The following is a 15,209-nucleotide window of genomic DNA, read 5'->3' on the forward strand; positions in this document are numbered from 1 at the left end:
ATTTAAATTTTGTGCGGGTTTAGGTTTGATAATGGCAAACCCACTGCAGGCGGTGCCCATTGCCATCCCTAATCGAAATATAAAGGAACAGTTAATAATTTTTTTTAAATTTTTTTTTAACAAAAATGGGGTAATCCGAAATTAATCTAAATGGAAAAAGCAGCTATCCTTGAAGGACATCATTTCGCTAGTCATAATAAAAAAAACTTGCCAGCGTGGCTTTTCGAGACAGGAGACAGATATCACCGCAGCAAAGAAAAAGGAAAAGAAAAAGAAAACAAATAGACTTGCCTTTTCCTCAGATCACGACCTCAGCCGGACCCTCACCTGACGTCGTCAAATAACCGTTTAACGGTCACTTGCTTCGTCTTTCCTCCGTCTATATCCCTCTGGCGAGAAGTTCAAAATCTCGCCGGAGAAATTTAATTTTGTGTTTTGATTTTTTTTTAACGAAATTAAGGAAGGAAGGTGGAGGAAGAGGTTGACGTGCAATGCAGGGAAACACAAAGAGCAGAACAGAAGAGATCCCTTGCCTTGTTTCTTCATCCTTCAATTTTGCTTGCCTTAAGCCGTAATTTATTCCATTTTTTATTTGATTAATCATTGTCAAATTCTCCCTCCGCCTTCCGTTTAAATTCCTCGCCATGTCTCGGTTTTTTTTCTCTCTCAAATTCTCTCTATTCGCCGTTTAAATCGCAAGGTTCGTCTATCGCTACTTCATTTCTTATTTTATTTTATTTTATTTTTCTTAATTAGGATAATTAAATAGGTTATTATATAATGCATCAGATATATTGTTGATTCAGGTTGTGGTAATTTGTTGTAATTGTTAAATATTTTGTATCGTACCAACGTTTTACGCTTGCAGTGTTGTCGTTTTAATTTTATTTATTATTATTTCCTTGGGCTTTATTCAATTTCATGCTGTTTTGGGATTTGTGCGTGCTTGCTATTTTTCTGTTTCTTTATTGTTTGTTTTGTCCAGTAAATTTATTTAAATTTGTTGGACTTAGCAATGTTATGGTCCATTAAATACGAAGAAAAATTGGATTTCCGGACTCTTTTAATTTTTGATTGGTGGTTGAAAATAAAAAAAAGTTTTGAAGCATGTCATGCTAACATTACCTTGAATTCGAAATTGTTTTCAATTAGTTCGTATAGGAAAATTCTACAATAAATTTGTATGTTGATACTGAATTCGATATCGTTGACCTTCAACTAAGGTAACAATTATCTCTCTTTTGCAATTTGTTTTTAGCGCAGTAAAATAAGCTGTGTTTTGGAAGGAAAGAAGCATAGCCTTCTATTTCCCTTTTCAAAATCTCGTGGTCTTTTCATTATTTGCTGGTTATGAACTCAACTTCTGAAGTTATTTGCATTTGGCTAGAATAAATTTTTGGTGCTGCATTAACCATGCAATTATGGACATTTGAGGCTTCTTGCCTCTAAGATTTATTATTTTTGGAGAAGCTTGTAACTTATGGAGGCTAAGTGCCAGCATGTTGAGATTCACTGATAGAGTATATAAATGCAGTGTAAATGTAGCTCTTTTGTTATTGTGTTGTGTCTTTATTGAAGAGTGAAATCTGATATTATATCACAAACAGCTAGTGGGAAGTCAACTGCTTTGTCTGTGCTAGAGACTTGTACTCCAGTGGAAGCTCAGACTGCTTTCGTAATACGAGGCTCGAAAGTGAATCTTTCCAATAGATGTATGCAATAGGAGGAAGGAGAGCAGCCAATTAATCTGTGACTTCATTGAGGTCAAGCCAGGGACTAGATCTAGTTTTAGCACAGAAGGCATCTGTTTTTGCAGAAGGTGATACAGTTAACGTGATGGGTGCTCAATATGAAAGCAGTCTCTTCTCGAGCTCATTATCAGAGTTGTTTAGTAGGAAGTGTAAGCCCAGTTCCCTCTTAGCGCTTCTTGACATAAGCTTTCTATTTATTGGTGCTAGAGCATGTGTTCCAACTAGTAGATATGTTTCATATTACAAACTTCTCTGATAGCTGAATTCCTTTTATGGATCAAATAGTTTCTTAGGTTACTGCTGCTATAATATTCCTGTTTTCACGTGGATTATCTTGGTGCAGTGAGATTATCTTCAGACATTGCTTCGTATGGCCATTCAGTTGATACTGTATCCTCGCACTACGAGGAAGAGGAACCTTTTGAATCTCTTGAAGAAATTGAGGCCCAAACCATTGGAAATCTTCTCCCTGACGATGATGACTTGTTTTCTGGAGTTACTGACGGGCTTGAATGCACTGTCCATCCCAGTGGTGGTTCTGGCGGAGATGACATTGATGACCTGGACTTTTTCAGCAGTGTTGGAGGGATGGATTTGGGGAATGATAGTTCTTATGTAGCACAAAAGAAATCTGAAATTTGTATCGGATTTTCTAACCATGAGCTTGGGGTATGTAATGGAGCTGTGGCCGGAGAACACCTGAATGACGAACACCCTTCTAGAACATTGTTGTTGAGAAAAATAAACAGCAATATTGAAGATTCTGAGTTAAAGGCCCTTTTTGAGGTTTGTGTTTCTTTATCCTTTTTTGGTGTTTTTATTTATGCTTTGTGTTCTGGTTTTTCCTTTTTCATCTAAATTGTCTTCCCTATTGATATGATTTCATTATTTGAATGTGCAGCAATATGGAGATGTTCGCACTTTTTATAGAGCCTCCAAGCATTGTGGTTTTGTTACAATCTCCTATTATGATATTAGAGCTGCCCGAAATGCAATGAAGTCACTCCAGAATAAATTAACGAGGAGTGGGAAACTTGACATTCATTACTCAATTCCAAAGGTAAGCATCATGTGTAGTGGTGCTTTTCTTTGTAGCTTCTGTCAGAAAGTAATTAGGATTCTTATTGCCATGTGTGCATTCTATCCTATTTTTTTCATCTCTTTGTGTTTCCATGTTATATTGTTATGTATAAAAAGTTGACAATGATTCTCTGTCTCGTTGGGTTTCCTTCTTATCAGGACAACCCTTCAGAAAAAGAAATAAATCAGGGCACTCTTGTGGTATTTAACCTTGATTCTTCTGTTTCAAATGATGAACTTCATCACATTTTTGGTGTCTATGGAGAAATCAAGGAGGTGAGCTTGTTTCAGTTTTAAGTCGTACAATTGAATGAATATAGCAGAGGCACTAACTTATTCTTGCTCCGTGCAACAGATTCGTGAAACCCCACAAAAAATTCATCAAAAATATATTGAATTTTATGATACTAGAGCTGCAGAGGCCGCTCTTCGAGAATTGAATAGCAGGTATATTGCTGGGAAGCAGATTAAGCTAGAGCCTAGCCATTTAAGGGGCCTGAGAAAGTGGTATTGTTCAAACTTATCTACTCTGATTTTGACTTTAATAGATTCATTCTTAATTACTATTAAAAAAAAGGACTAATGAGAATACATTGATGAAAAAATATTTTTTTAATAAAAATTAAGGATAAATTGATGTCTGCAATAATTTGGAAAGTATGTTACTTATCTAAAAATTAAAATTGAAAAAGAAAATAAAAAATCCAACGTCGTTCAAAAAGAGAGAAAAGCCTATGGGGAGAAAAGACTTGCATTCTAATTGCTGCTGTATGGTTGTTTGTTGAATTGTTAACTTTTCCTTTGCATCTATCACTAAATTTCCTATTTCTTCAATATAGTTTGGCGAACCAGCTACCTCCAGAGTTGGAGCAAGAAGAATGTGGCTCGTATCAGCAGCAAAATAGTCCTCCTAATAAGCCAACTAATGAATCTGCTGGTATGATTACCATTTTAATATCACTCCCTTTAAATGTCAAATCATTAGCAATAATATATCTGTTTACAGGAGCATTTGCACATGGCTCAAAATCATCTAGAATCACGGACACCTGTATTGTTTCCGTTGTACCCTCTGCTGTAAAGGCCCCACCTACGGAGTCTGCATTTCATCTGGGAATTTCTTCAAGTGTTCCTTCTCTGGTGAGAATGGAATCATTTGGCACCCAATCTGCCCTTGCTGAGCCTGGTCACTTGCAGGGTCAGTTAAAATTCAATATCCGAAGCACACCTAGTTTTCATCCTCATTCACTTCCAGAGTGTCATGATGGTTTAAATAAGGGTGTTCGCTGCAATTCTTCGGGTACCAAGGGTGCAAATATCAATATTAAACCACCAGAAATTATTGATAGCAGGCATTTCAGCAGAGTTAGCTCAAATGGGCATTCAATTGGGTTCACCGAAGGTGGTAAGTACAACTTGATCACTTGCTGCAGTGTTTTATCTGTGTCTCTAATGATATTAACAAGATCTTATGAAGTCCCAAAACCATTTAAAGGCTATGAAATAGCAGTAAACTTGACTGTGGATCATGCTAATCTAGTTTCTCGGACTGCCCTAACATCCTTTTCTTTATCATGAAACAGTAGAAAGACACCTTAATGTTCAACAATAGATTTGTGATACTTGACTGTAGTTATTTAATATAGGTCTTTTTAGTGTACAATGTCTACTAGGGGGTGAAATTCCATGTCTGAGAAGGTGCTGTATAAGATTACCTAACTTTGTTTTTGAGCTACATCAAGTAATCAGTCATTCACTTTTCAACTCAGTTCTCATTTAATTTAGTGGCCTCTGAAGTTAAGTGGTGATCTAATGTGCTTTCTCAATTTGCTAGCTTCATATTGAATTTTGAACCATTGTACAGTTTTGGCATCTGGAGCAGTGGAGCTGCATAAAATATGCCATGTTTGATTTAATTATTTATTTTTTCTCCTCAGTTTTTGGATCTGCTAGTAATGGGAGCTGTCCTCGTCCTGGACATCAGTATTCTTGGAATAACTCCTATTGCCCCCAGCTTCCAGGAATGATGTGGCCAAACTCACCATCACTTGTCAGTGGAATTTTTAACACTTATTCACCAACTAGAGTGCATGGACTTCCGAGAGCACCATCGCACATGGTGAACACAGTTTTACCGATTGGTAGTCACCATGTGGGATCGGCACCAACTGTTGATCCTTCTCTATGGGAAAGGCAGCATGCCTATGTAGCAGAATCTCCTGAAGCTTCTGGTTTCCATCTAGGTTCCCATGGGAGTATGAGAATTTCTAATAACTCATTGCACTCTGTGGAATTTGTTTCTCATAATATTTTTCCTTGTGTTGGTGGCAATGGTATGGATATGCCACTTCCCTCAAAGAATTCAGTGTTCCAGTCCCATCATCAGAGGTCTATGATGTTTTCTGGCAGAGGCCAAACAATTCCTTTGATGAATTCATTTGATCCTCCCAATGAACGTGCTAGAAACCGTAGAAATGAAGGTGCTGTTAATCAGGCTGACAAGAAACAATATGAACTTGATATTGACCGCATATTGAGAGGGGAAGACAACCGAACGACACTCATGATAAAGAATATTCCTAATAAGTATGTAGCTCCTCTCTTCTCTTCTGATTCTAGAATTTTCAGTTGGAGATATTTCTAGTAGTTTGGATCTGACATCCATTCAATATCGTTGTGTGGAATTTATTATCCACTCAACCCAAAGCCATATGCTTACATGTATGCTTCAACAATAAAACCTAAGAAATGACACACCCCTCATGCGAAAGGCTTGTGGATTAAATGCAACAACCACCACCACAAGCACAACAGCATTCAAACATGAACACAACTTGCTATAATTTTACTAATATCATAGGGGAATTAGAACAAGGAGCATATAGTCAAATCGGCAAGGATACCATATTAATTACCTGTCATTCTTCTATATGCGTCCTTGCTGCAAATGGGATCGATCTTTTCATTCATGGCATTTTGCTTTTTGGCACAAAGAAAATGATATTCTCACGGTGGTAACTGCAGGTACACTTCAAAAATGCTGTTGGCTGCAATTGATGAACGTCACAAGGGAACATACGATTTTATATATCTACCTATTGATTTCAAGGCAAGTCCATACATTTTGAAGATGCCCTATAGTTTTGTCGACGAGGGATGAGTTTGCAGGAAGAATTTGACCTGCCAATTTATTTTAGTGTACTTAGCAAACCATAGCAGTTAATTTGGCCTTCTTATTTGTTGCAGAACAAATGCAATGTTGGGTATGCATTCATCAACATGACTGATCCAAGCCAGATTGTTCCGTTCTATCAGGTTTGTTTTGTTAAAGATCCAAGATAACCAAAACAACATATATTTGAATTAAGATTGAAGACATGCAAATGTCAACTTTTGTAGTCATTCAATGGAAAGAAGTGGGAGAAGTTCAACAGTGAAAAGGTGGCATCGCTTGCATATGCTCGAATACAAGGAAAAGCTGCTCTGATTGCACATTTCCAAAATTCAAGCTTGATGAATGAGGATAAGCGATGCCGACCTATACTCTTCAACACTGATGGTCCAAATGCAGGTGATCAGGTATGAACTCACAGTGACATTGATCTTAATAACAGTGTTGACGAAGAAAGGTTAATAAGGAATTATCATATTGACCTTATGGATCTGCAGGTGCCATTTCCGATGGGAGTTAACTTTAGAACTAGACCTGGAAAGGCTCGTTCTGTGATCCATGAAGAGAACCATCATGGAAGCCCACCAAATGTAGAGGACTTGTCTAATGGAGATGCCCCTTCTGGTTCTGCAAAGGAGTCAGACTGAATAGCTTATTTTTTGTGGCTACTGACCTATAATAGGAGTGAGCAATCTGAGATCACATCCACACAAATCTTCCAACTTATATTGGGGTGACTGTGAGTAAAAATACTGCCCCAAAAGGAAAAACCTGAAAAGGAGAAAAAAAAAATCTGCATATAGAAGCCTTGAAAATTTTCGAGAAAAATGGTTTGATAAAATTCAATTAATTTCCCAATTTTCTTTTCATATATGTTAATTCTGAAACAGTTAATATATGAGCATGAGGTGTAGCTTCAAGATTTTGGACAGTCTTGAGAGTATTTTGTAAAGAAAATATAGTCTATAGATTCGCCGAGGAGATGGAGAGTTCTCTACTGCTGTTCGTTGATGAGGCTCGGCTGTTGACATCTTTTCGGCATTTTGTTTTCTTGGTTTTGTTGTATTGTTTTATTGTTTGGCACTGCTTCCATCTGTAATTGTTCAAAAATGATAGTGATTATGAAAAATTTTGAAATGATGAACATATAATGTCAGTTCCATTCATTTTGAAAAATTACAGGGCTCTAACCATGACTTTGTCATCTTACTTCCTGAACATTCCCTTTGTTCCTGTCTTTTCTCTGTTCTGTTTCTTTTCCAAGATTGGTTTGAGCTGTCATTGCAAGTTCTTGAAAAATTTCTTTTAGGGTTAAGTTAAATTCACATAGCCCCCGACAAGTTTGTCAAAAACACCATAAGAAAATGTCCCTAAATTTAATGCTTTGTGCCGTTGTTCGTTGGCCATTTTAAATCATAAGCTTCAAGGGATCAAGTTTCAACAACAATGTAATGCTTAGGTGGGTTGTTGACTTTCGTCAAAATTTGATGTGTATTATTTGTTGTGGACGGACCCTCTTAACCCTTATAATGAGTCTTCGACCATTTTCGTCAAAATGATGGTGTTTTTAGGGTGACAAAATTATCCGCCAACCGGCAAATCCGTCCAAACCCACCCACAAAAAGCCATCTGCTGCGGATAATTTTGAGGGTTGCGGGCGGATTTGGTATTTCAAACTTAAATTCACTGCGGGTAATGGGTGGATTTAGTATTACAAAAAAAAATTAACTGAGTACTAGGGCGAGTATCCACCAACTGGCATTCTTTATTTTAATTATTTATATTTTTATTTTAATCACAAAAATTACATTAAAAAATTTTAATCATAAATATATTTAAGTTAAAGTTTCTAATTCCTAAACCTATCTTATCTCCCAGTAACATATATACAATAAGCTTTTAATAAGTAGAAATTTTATAATTTTTATTACTAATATTTTATTTTACTTTAATTGATTTTATTTGTTTTGCCTTAACGATAATTGTATAAAATCTACGTGTTAATATTATTGATAATACTTGTATATTGATTAAAACATGAAACAAGACATTGATATTAATGATGATGATTTGCCTACAATAGGAATATTTTGTTAGATTAATATATTTTGTGTATTTTTTTAATGTTGAAATTTTAATTTCTTATTTACATTTATAAAATCTAGAATTGAAATATTGTTTGCGGATTTTTAGGCTATTATTATATATTTATAGTTTGAATTATATAGTTAAAGTTTTTATGTATTATTAAAAGTATTTTTTTATATTAATGATTTAAATGAAAAAACCAGCAAAAAACTCACTGCAGATTGTGGGTAGATTTGGTAATTGTTAAAATCCATAGAGGACGAATTTTTCTAAAAAAATAAAAACCCATTGCGGATTGTAAGTAGGTTTGATAATTTAAATTTTTTGTAGATGCAAGTTTGGTAATGGCAAACCTACAGCGCGCAGTGTCCATTGCCATTTTTAGGTGTTTTCAACCCTTAGTAGTGTGAAAAGACAAATATCTACTATAACAAATTTTTTAATCATGCGTATAAGTCTTCGCCTTGCACTTAATCAGGCATACAATTCTCAAACTTATATTTGATCGTCAGGAACCAAAGACTTGAATTAAAAATATTGCCGCATTGTACATGTTCAGAGAAGTTCCAAGCACTAGATTCTTAATTCACATTGCAGAATGAGCAATTCTTTCTTCAATCATTCAAGTTCAGATGAATACCAGGTGAGAACATGCTCATCTAAAGCAGTTCTGAACAAAAAGCTACGAGTGTGGTTATGTCCCCACACGCGCAAGCCAAAACATGTAACAGTTCATAACCACAAGTTACTGCAAGAATGATGAGCTTAGCTCATTGTCATGTCCAAACAAGATTATCTTGAGAGCTCCTTTCACAGGCCAGGCATTGTCAGCAATCTGCAAAACGTGTCACAGGAGGGGGGAAAAATGTTAATAGATTAACAAAACTTCACTAATGTCATTGCCAGTGTGATTGCTATTTGTATTTGCCATTGCCAGTGTTTTCTCAAGAAGGCTACCGAATCAAAGAGGCTGCTTGCCCTTAAAAGTCAAGCAATCACAAGTTTAACTTTTATTTGGGCATGACAATAGAGAGCCTCCATACAATGAAATGGTGTATTTTTTAAATCAAGCTTAGCCACAAAGAAGTGCACAACGAACTACATTCATTAATATGCTTTAAGAGTATTATAGTTCAGGAGAAATAACCATATCTTTAGTGAGAATCGAGAAAGAAAAATGGCACAGGAAACTTAAGGGAGAGAGTTTGTCATTTTTTTCACTTTCGACTTCACTTTAGAAAGATTTTCAAGCTGTCCTTTTTTCTTTGTAAGTCCCAATAGGGAAGGGGCTTTGGAACAACTTGGCATAGAAAGCTAACTTTTTGGATTAGGGGAGGGCTTCCTGTTCATGGCTAGGTTTTTTGGATGTAATTTTGTAGGTTCTCCACTTAGTTTCCCTTGTCTTTGTGGACATCTAGTCCACTAATTTCTAAAGTGTCTCCATTGTTTCTGCCTGGATAAATACAATTGTCTTGCTTTTTTACAGAAAAAGAAAAAGCTGAACTCCCAAGTCCCAAAGATGAATGAAAAACATTTTCAAGAGCCAACCAACCTAATAGCTCATTTGACATCCCCCATGAAAGGGGTTTAGGTAAGTTACAAGCTGTCCCAATGAGAGACGCTTTGGTGATTCAAAAGAAGAAAGACTTACTCAACCAGCAAGTGCATCACTTCGGGTAGAGAATGTCATAGTGGCCTGGACGATACAATAAAGTAATAAAAGGAATTGTGGTCTCAGTGCTGCCACTAGTAGCATTTGGACAATCTCCAGGAGTGGGAATGAAATCATGATGATTCACACTGGCACCACCAGAATCACAAGAGCTGCGATCAAGGTATACAACACGGATTGGAACACCTAATGCATCTGAAAGGGCGGTAATGTGTACATGGTCACTCTCTTCACCCATTGGTTCCACCGATGACTTGCAAAACTATTCCAAAACAAAATACGTGTGAAAGTGAGAGAGAAAGACAGGTAACAAATCCAAACTGAAAAAATAAGGGCTCCAAGTCATATAACATGACCATAAATTTATTTTATCAAACTTATTGTTAAATCATAGATCAAATATCTCCGATCATAAAATTTCAAATCAGGGTTCCCACAGTTCAAAGATCTGAATCCCCATTAACTAATGATTCAGGATAAATTGTCAGTCTTTAATAATGATGAATAAAAAAAGATATACAACGTCGCTAGAAATAGCACACAAAAGTGAACAGGAAAAAAGGATTTGATTATAGAGACAGTTGCTGAATTTATGGCCGTTATTTTCTCTTGCATCCACTTTGAATTTGACTCAATAAGAAAACCTAGTTAGTTCCCAATTACTCCTTGATACAAGAACATAATGAAGAATGGAACAGCAAAAAATAATCATAAGTTCTCAAAACATTTTACCACCATACAAACCTGTTCCACAGTTGCATTTGTTAGTCCCAATATAAAGGGTTCAAAAAACTCTGAGCGCTTTCTTATTTCACCAGATGTAACAAATCTGAAAAACATTACAACTAACCAACCAAATCTGTGAGGAGAAAAAGTGCAAATATGGAATGATACATTTAGGATTATAAAAGTCACTCACCATAGTCAGATACTGACTGATCTCTACTTCTAACTACAAGTTCACCGTGACTGGAAAAGGAGAAATAGAGAGGAAAAACTATATTAATTTAACAACCTAACAGAGAATCATTTGGTTTTCATTAAGGAGGACAACTCAAAATTTTAGCGGAAGTTACGCAGATCAGCAAATGATTAAGCCAAAACCATAATCATTATACTGAGATATTTAAAACAAAGAACACCAATTTGTACACAAAAGTTGTTGACATAAATGGTAAAACCCAATAACACAGGATTCACACCTTATGGAAGATTCGTTTCCTTGAAGAACGTTGTCCAGCTGCTCAAGAAATAACTGGAAGAGTTTCAGGGTAATTAGTATCAGAGTTGAAGACAAGTTAACATGTCTAGAAGAAACCACAATGAAACCCATAAAAGGGTAACCAAAGTACAAATAAATAACCTTGAATAATTGCAAGGATGAGCATGATATGGAACATCTCAAAATTCAACCATAAACCTAATTGTAATTTGCCCTTTTAACAAAATGTGAGAAAATTAGTATTAATGTTATGGTGCTCAATAAGGTATTAATTCCAACCACATATGCAACCTACAATAGAAGCAACTCCTATGAAGAACAACTTACTAGCCAAACTGAGATCAATAAGTAAGGTGGCTGCAAATCTTTCAAAGCAAATTGGTGACTTCCATCAACAGATCAAGCTTAAAATTCATATATATTCATTTCATGTTATACCAGCGAAATACATCACATTTAGAAATTGAGAAAGCGGCCCCATTATTAAAATTGAAAAATTGCTGGTCCCAGATTTACCGCAAAAAAGTCTTCAAAGGTAAAGTCAGCGTGACCCAAGCTCTGAAGTGTTCTTCTACATTCTTCTACCTTGGCTTTAATACGATCTACTTCTGCTTGATCTTGAGAAGCCAAAATGTGCTCCTATTTTAGCAACTCGAGATTTATTTAGTTGTTAAATTAGCTGAACATATTAATTTGCCTCCAGCAAGAATCTCAAATATAGAAATCAGAATAGTATAGAAACAATACGAGACATACAAGATAAGAGAACATAAAACTTCGGAAAAAACAGTTCCCATCTCCTCGTGTACGCCTAATGGCAGCATACTGCTCACCAAGAACCTGCAAAATGCAACAATAATTAATTAACTTCAAAGGATCACAATTATCAGAACCAATGAACCCGTAAAACAAACAAACTGACAACCTTAATTTTCTCCAACAAAATTGGGCTGCCGGATTGATATTCAGATGCTAATGCAGACAGTGGTTCCTGTGATAAATCACCGCTAAGAATGCATGAGATTCATACACAACTTCTTGAACAACATCATCATCAAACCGAAATCAAACACAAGCAGATATATATTCTACTCTAACATTACACGGTTGAACTTTTGTAATACAACATTTAACATCCCAAAATTAACTATATACACTCTTCACAAGTTTGACATTCAATTCAATGTAACAAGTCTGATGGTTTAAGGTTACGAATGCTGACACAAGAAACAATTATCACCCTAATGCTAATTATAACTAATTCTTCAAGAACAGAAAAAAAAAAACCCATTTCATAAAATAAAGAGTAAAATAAAACAAAATAAAACATGGGCTTGGTTTGCAGATACCTTATCAGCAACGAATGGAACCTTTTGAGCTTCCTCGGCTTTAATATCGGATTGCTGCTGCATAATATCCTCGTCTTCGAAATTTGACCAGTCATCAAATTCACATGACGCTCCACACTTCTCTTGATTTTGCATCTTCTTCCTTTCTGAATTCCGATGTCTCCCAAATTTCAACTGAACGGCAGTATTGTGTTTTATGTGATCTATAAACGGATCCTCGGGAGAATTGTGTGGGATGTACCCCATTCCCTTCAAAATACCTAATATATACCTAAAATTATTACACTCTTAAATTTTACACATATATACTCTAAAAAACTAAAAAAAGTACAAAAATAACCACAATTAAATCTTCATAAAACTAAACCCAACTCCTCGAAGTCAGGTAAATGGTCGAGAATATTCAACTTCAACCAAATCATACACAATTAGTAATTCAGTATAAATTCTCGACTTTTTCATGTTAGTCGGGTAAATAGTCGAGAATACTCGACTTCAATTGAAATAAAAAATTATCTAAAAAATTTTTGATTTTTTCAAGTAAGTCGAGTAAAGAATCGAGAATACCCAACTTTAATTTAACCTTACCCAATATTCATTCAGTAAAAATTTTTGACTTTTTATTAAAATTCGGTAATTGATTGAGAATACTCGACTTAAATTGAAATGAAAATTTTCCTTTTAATTAAGTCAGGTAAAAAGTCGAGTATACTCAACTTTAGTTGTATTATTATGTAGAAGTCATGAGAAAGGAAGTAAACGTAAATAAATAATTTTTTTAGGTTATTTTTTATTTTTTACACTTTTAGGAGGTATATATATGTAATGGGGTATAAATTTAATATTTAAGGACAAATGAGGTATATTTAAATAAAAAACCCCGGATCCTCTCGTTTTTTGCCTTTTGAGATTTTTTTTTCTTTATTTTAAATCAATTCAATTGTTTTTGTGTTAAATTATTTTATTATTTCATTTTACCCGTGACGCATTGCTGTTCGGACCGCAGTTTTGCTGCTGCCTAAGCTTCACAATTCTCATCAAGGTTGACTGACCCGTACAACGAATGCAATGATTATTTTATATAGGTAAACTTTCAGCCTACCCTCGTGAAGTGATGATTTTCAAATCACTTGTTATTGAAAATATTAAGTCATCTCCAAAATTTGTTATCTTTAATTAGGGTCCGCCTACCGTGCAACAGTTGCACGGTATCCTATTTTTTGTCTTTTTTTAACTCAGCCAATGGATCAATGGTTAAAGTGTTCAACGGACAGAATGTGTTCAATTAGTTATTAACACTTAAGTCCTACTATGTATTACAAAATCATAAAAGTTAAAATTTTTTAAATATTTACTTACATAATTTCTGTTGTTTTAAATTTTTTAAAGTTTGACCCATTGACTTAATTTGATCATAAAAATAATTGATGATGTAAATATAATAATGTAATATCACATACAATTTTTAAACATATGAAAATTTGATAAATGTAAATAATATTTTTTGTTATATAATATATATTTAATGTAAAATAAATAAATTGAATATGTTTTAAGAATATAGGTTATTAACCTTGATACTTTAGAAAATTATAAAATAAAAAGGTGAAATTTCAAAATAAGAAACATGTAAAAAGTCTTAGGTTGTAAAATTTTATTATTTTAATATTACAAAACTTTACTCTTTTATTACATTTTTGTTTTTAGCATTAGTTGACATGTTAGTTTATTTATACATACAATATGTTAATTTACCTATAAAATATCAATATATATATAGCCCAACAAAGTTATAGAAAGATAAATAAAGAATAACATAAAAGGAAGTTAGTTTATTTTTTAAAAAATATTTCAAAAGCATTTGAGCTTCATATTTTTTGAGAATTATCATTTTTTTAAGATATTTGAGCTTGTGAATCTTGTTTTTAATGATAATTTATTATTTATTCTTGATTAAAAATAATTGAATAGTAAATTTATTGATTTCCAAATGCTCTTTCAAATATAGGGTAGTTGGTTAATTTTTATTGTATTAGCCTAAACTTTGTGATTATAGCTAATCAACCATTGTAAAAGATTTACCACAATTATTTTTACTTTCTCTACATCCCTCTAGACCATCATCACTCAAAAAGTTAAAGGTCCGTTTGGCACACTATATTATATTATATTATATTATATTATATTATATTATGTAATGCACATGTATTATATTATATTATATTACATTAGCAGTATATTATAATAATTATAATAAAATTATATAACATTTGGTAATTGGTATTATCATGTACTGCATTAATTTGGTACTAATATTAAACTAAAATTATTTAAATTTATTATTAATTATATTAAATTATTATTTTCATAATTATTTTTAAATAAATATAATATGATATAATAAAATAATATTATAGTATAATTTATTTTTATATTTTTTATTTATTATAACAAAAATAAAAAATAATTAAAATATATGTAATGCTTAATTAAGGCAAAATAATAATAATGACAGTGGTATTATTTAATAGTCAAAACAAAAAAAATTTATAAAGTTTAATGATGATGACGACGACGACGACAACATTAATATAAATATAATAATTAGAATAATAAGATTAATAAATTTATTAATATTAATAAAATAATAATTCAATAATAATTCAGTAATAAATTTAATATATTTTAAAAATAGTGACGGTAATAAAATTAATAAATAATAATAATAATGATAACTGATTAAAGAAATCATAACAATTAAAATAATAAATTTTAATAATAATATTATTATTATAATAATGACATTAATAAATAATAATAATAACAGTTAAATTTTTTTTCAAAAGTCATTTTATAATTTTATCCAGAGAAAATG

General features: G+C 33.3%; 2 protein-coding genes across 3 annotated transcripts; one reads left to right on the top strand and one right to left on the bottom strand.

Annotated features, from left to right (window-relative positions):
- The first annotated feature begins 209 nt into the window (after window positions 1–209).
- Window positions 210–7,193, top strand: LOC102615310 (protein MEI2-like 4). The gene is made up of 13 exons (XM_006494854.4): window positions 210–700; window positions 1,608–1,900; window positions 2,095–2,537; window positions 2,653–2,811; window positions 2,991–3,107; window positions 3,187–3,338; window positions 3,671–3,768; window positions 3,838–4,236; window positions 4,769–5,417; window positions 5,856–5,940; window positions 6,078–6,146; window positions 6,231–6,410; window positions 6,501–7,193. Exons 2-13 carry the CDS (start codon window positions 1,837–1,839, stop codon window positions 6,648–6,650), a joined length of 2,565 nt encoding a protein of 854 aa, XP_006494917.2. The 5' UTR covers window positions 210–700; window positions 1,608–1,836; the 3' UTR covers window positions 6,651–7,193.
- Window positions 7,194–8,599: 1,406 nt separating this feature from the next.
- LOC102615594 (OVARIAN TUMOR DOMAIN-containing deubiquitinating enzyme 1) lies at window positions 8,600–12,595 on the bottom strand. Of its 2 annotated transcripts, XM_006494855.4 has the most exons (9): window positions 12,335–12,595; window positions 11,911–11,976; window positions 11,742–11,825; window positions 11,502–11,624; window positions 10,966–11,018; window positions 10,683–10,732; window positions 10,508–10,608; window positions 9,743–10,025; window positions 8,600–8,926 (listed from the first exon to the last, which is right to left on the bottom strand). In XM_006494855.4, exons 1-8 carry the CDS (start codon window positions 12,578–12,580, stop codon window positions 9,759–9,761), a joined length of 990 nt encoding a protein of 329 aa, XP_006494918.3. In that variant the 5' UTR covers window positions 12,581–12,595; the 3' UTR covers window positions 8,600–8,926; window positions 9,743–9,758. The 2 variants fall into 2 exon arrangements, with proteins under 2 accessions (XP_006494918.3, XP_015381909.2); XM_015526423.3 differs by lacking the exon at window positions 11,911–11,976.
- Between the last annotated feature and the right edge of the window lie 2,614 nt (window positions 12,596–15,209).

Source organism: Citrus sinensis, chromosome 8 (genome assembly GCF_022201045.2).
Source record: "Citrus sinensis cultivar Valencia sweet orange chromosome 8, DVS_A1.0, whole genome shotgun sequence".
In the NCBI taxonomy this organism is placed as follows: domain Eukaryota; kingdom Viridiplantae; phylum Streptophyta; class Magnoliopsida; order Sapindales; family Rutaceae; genus Citrus; species Citrus sinensis.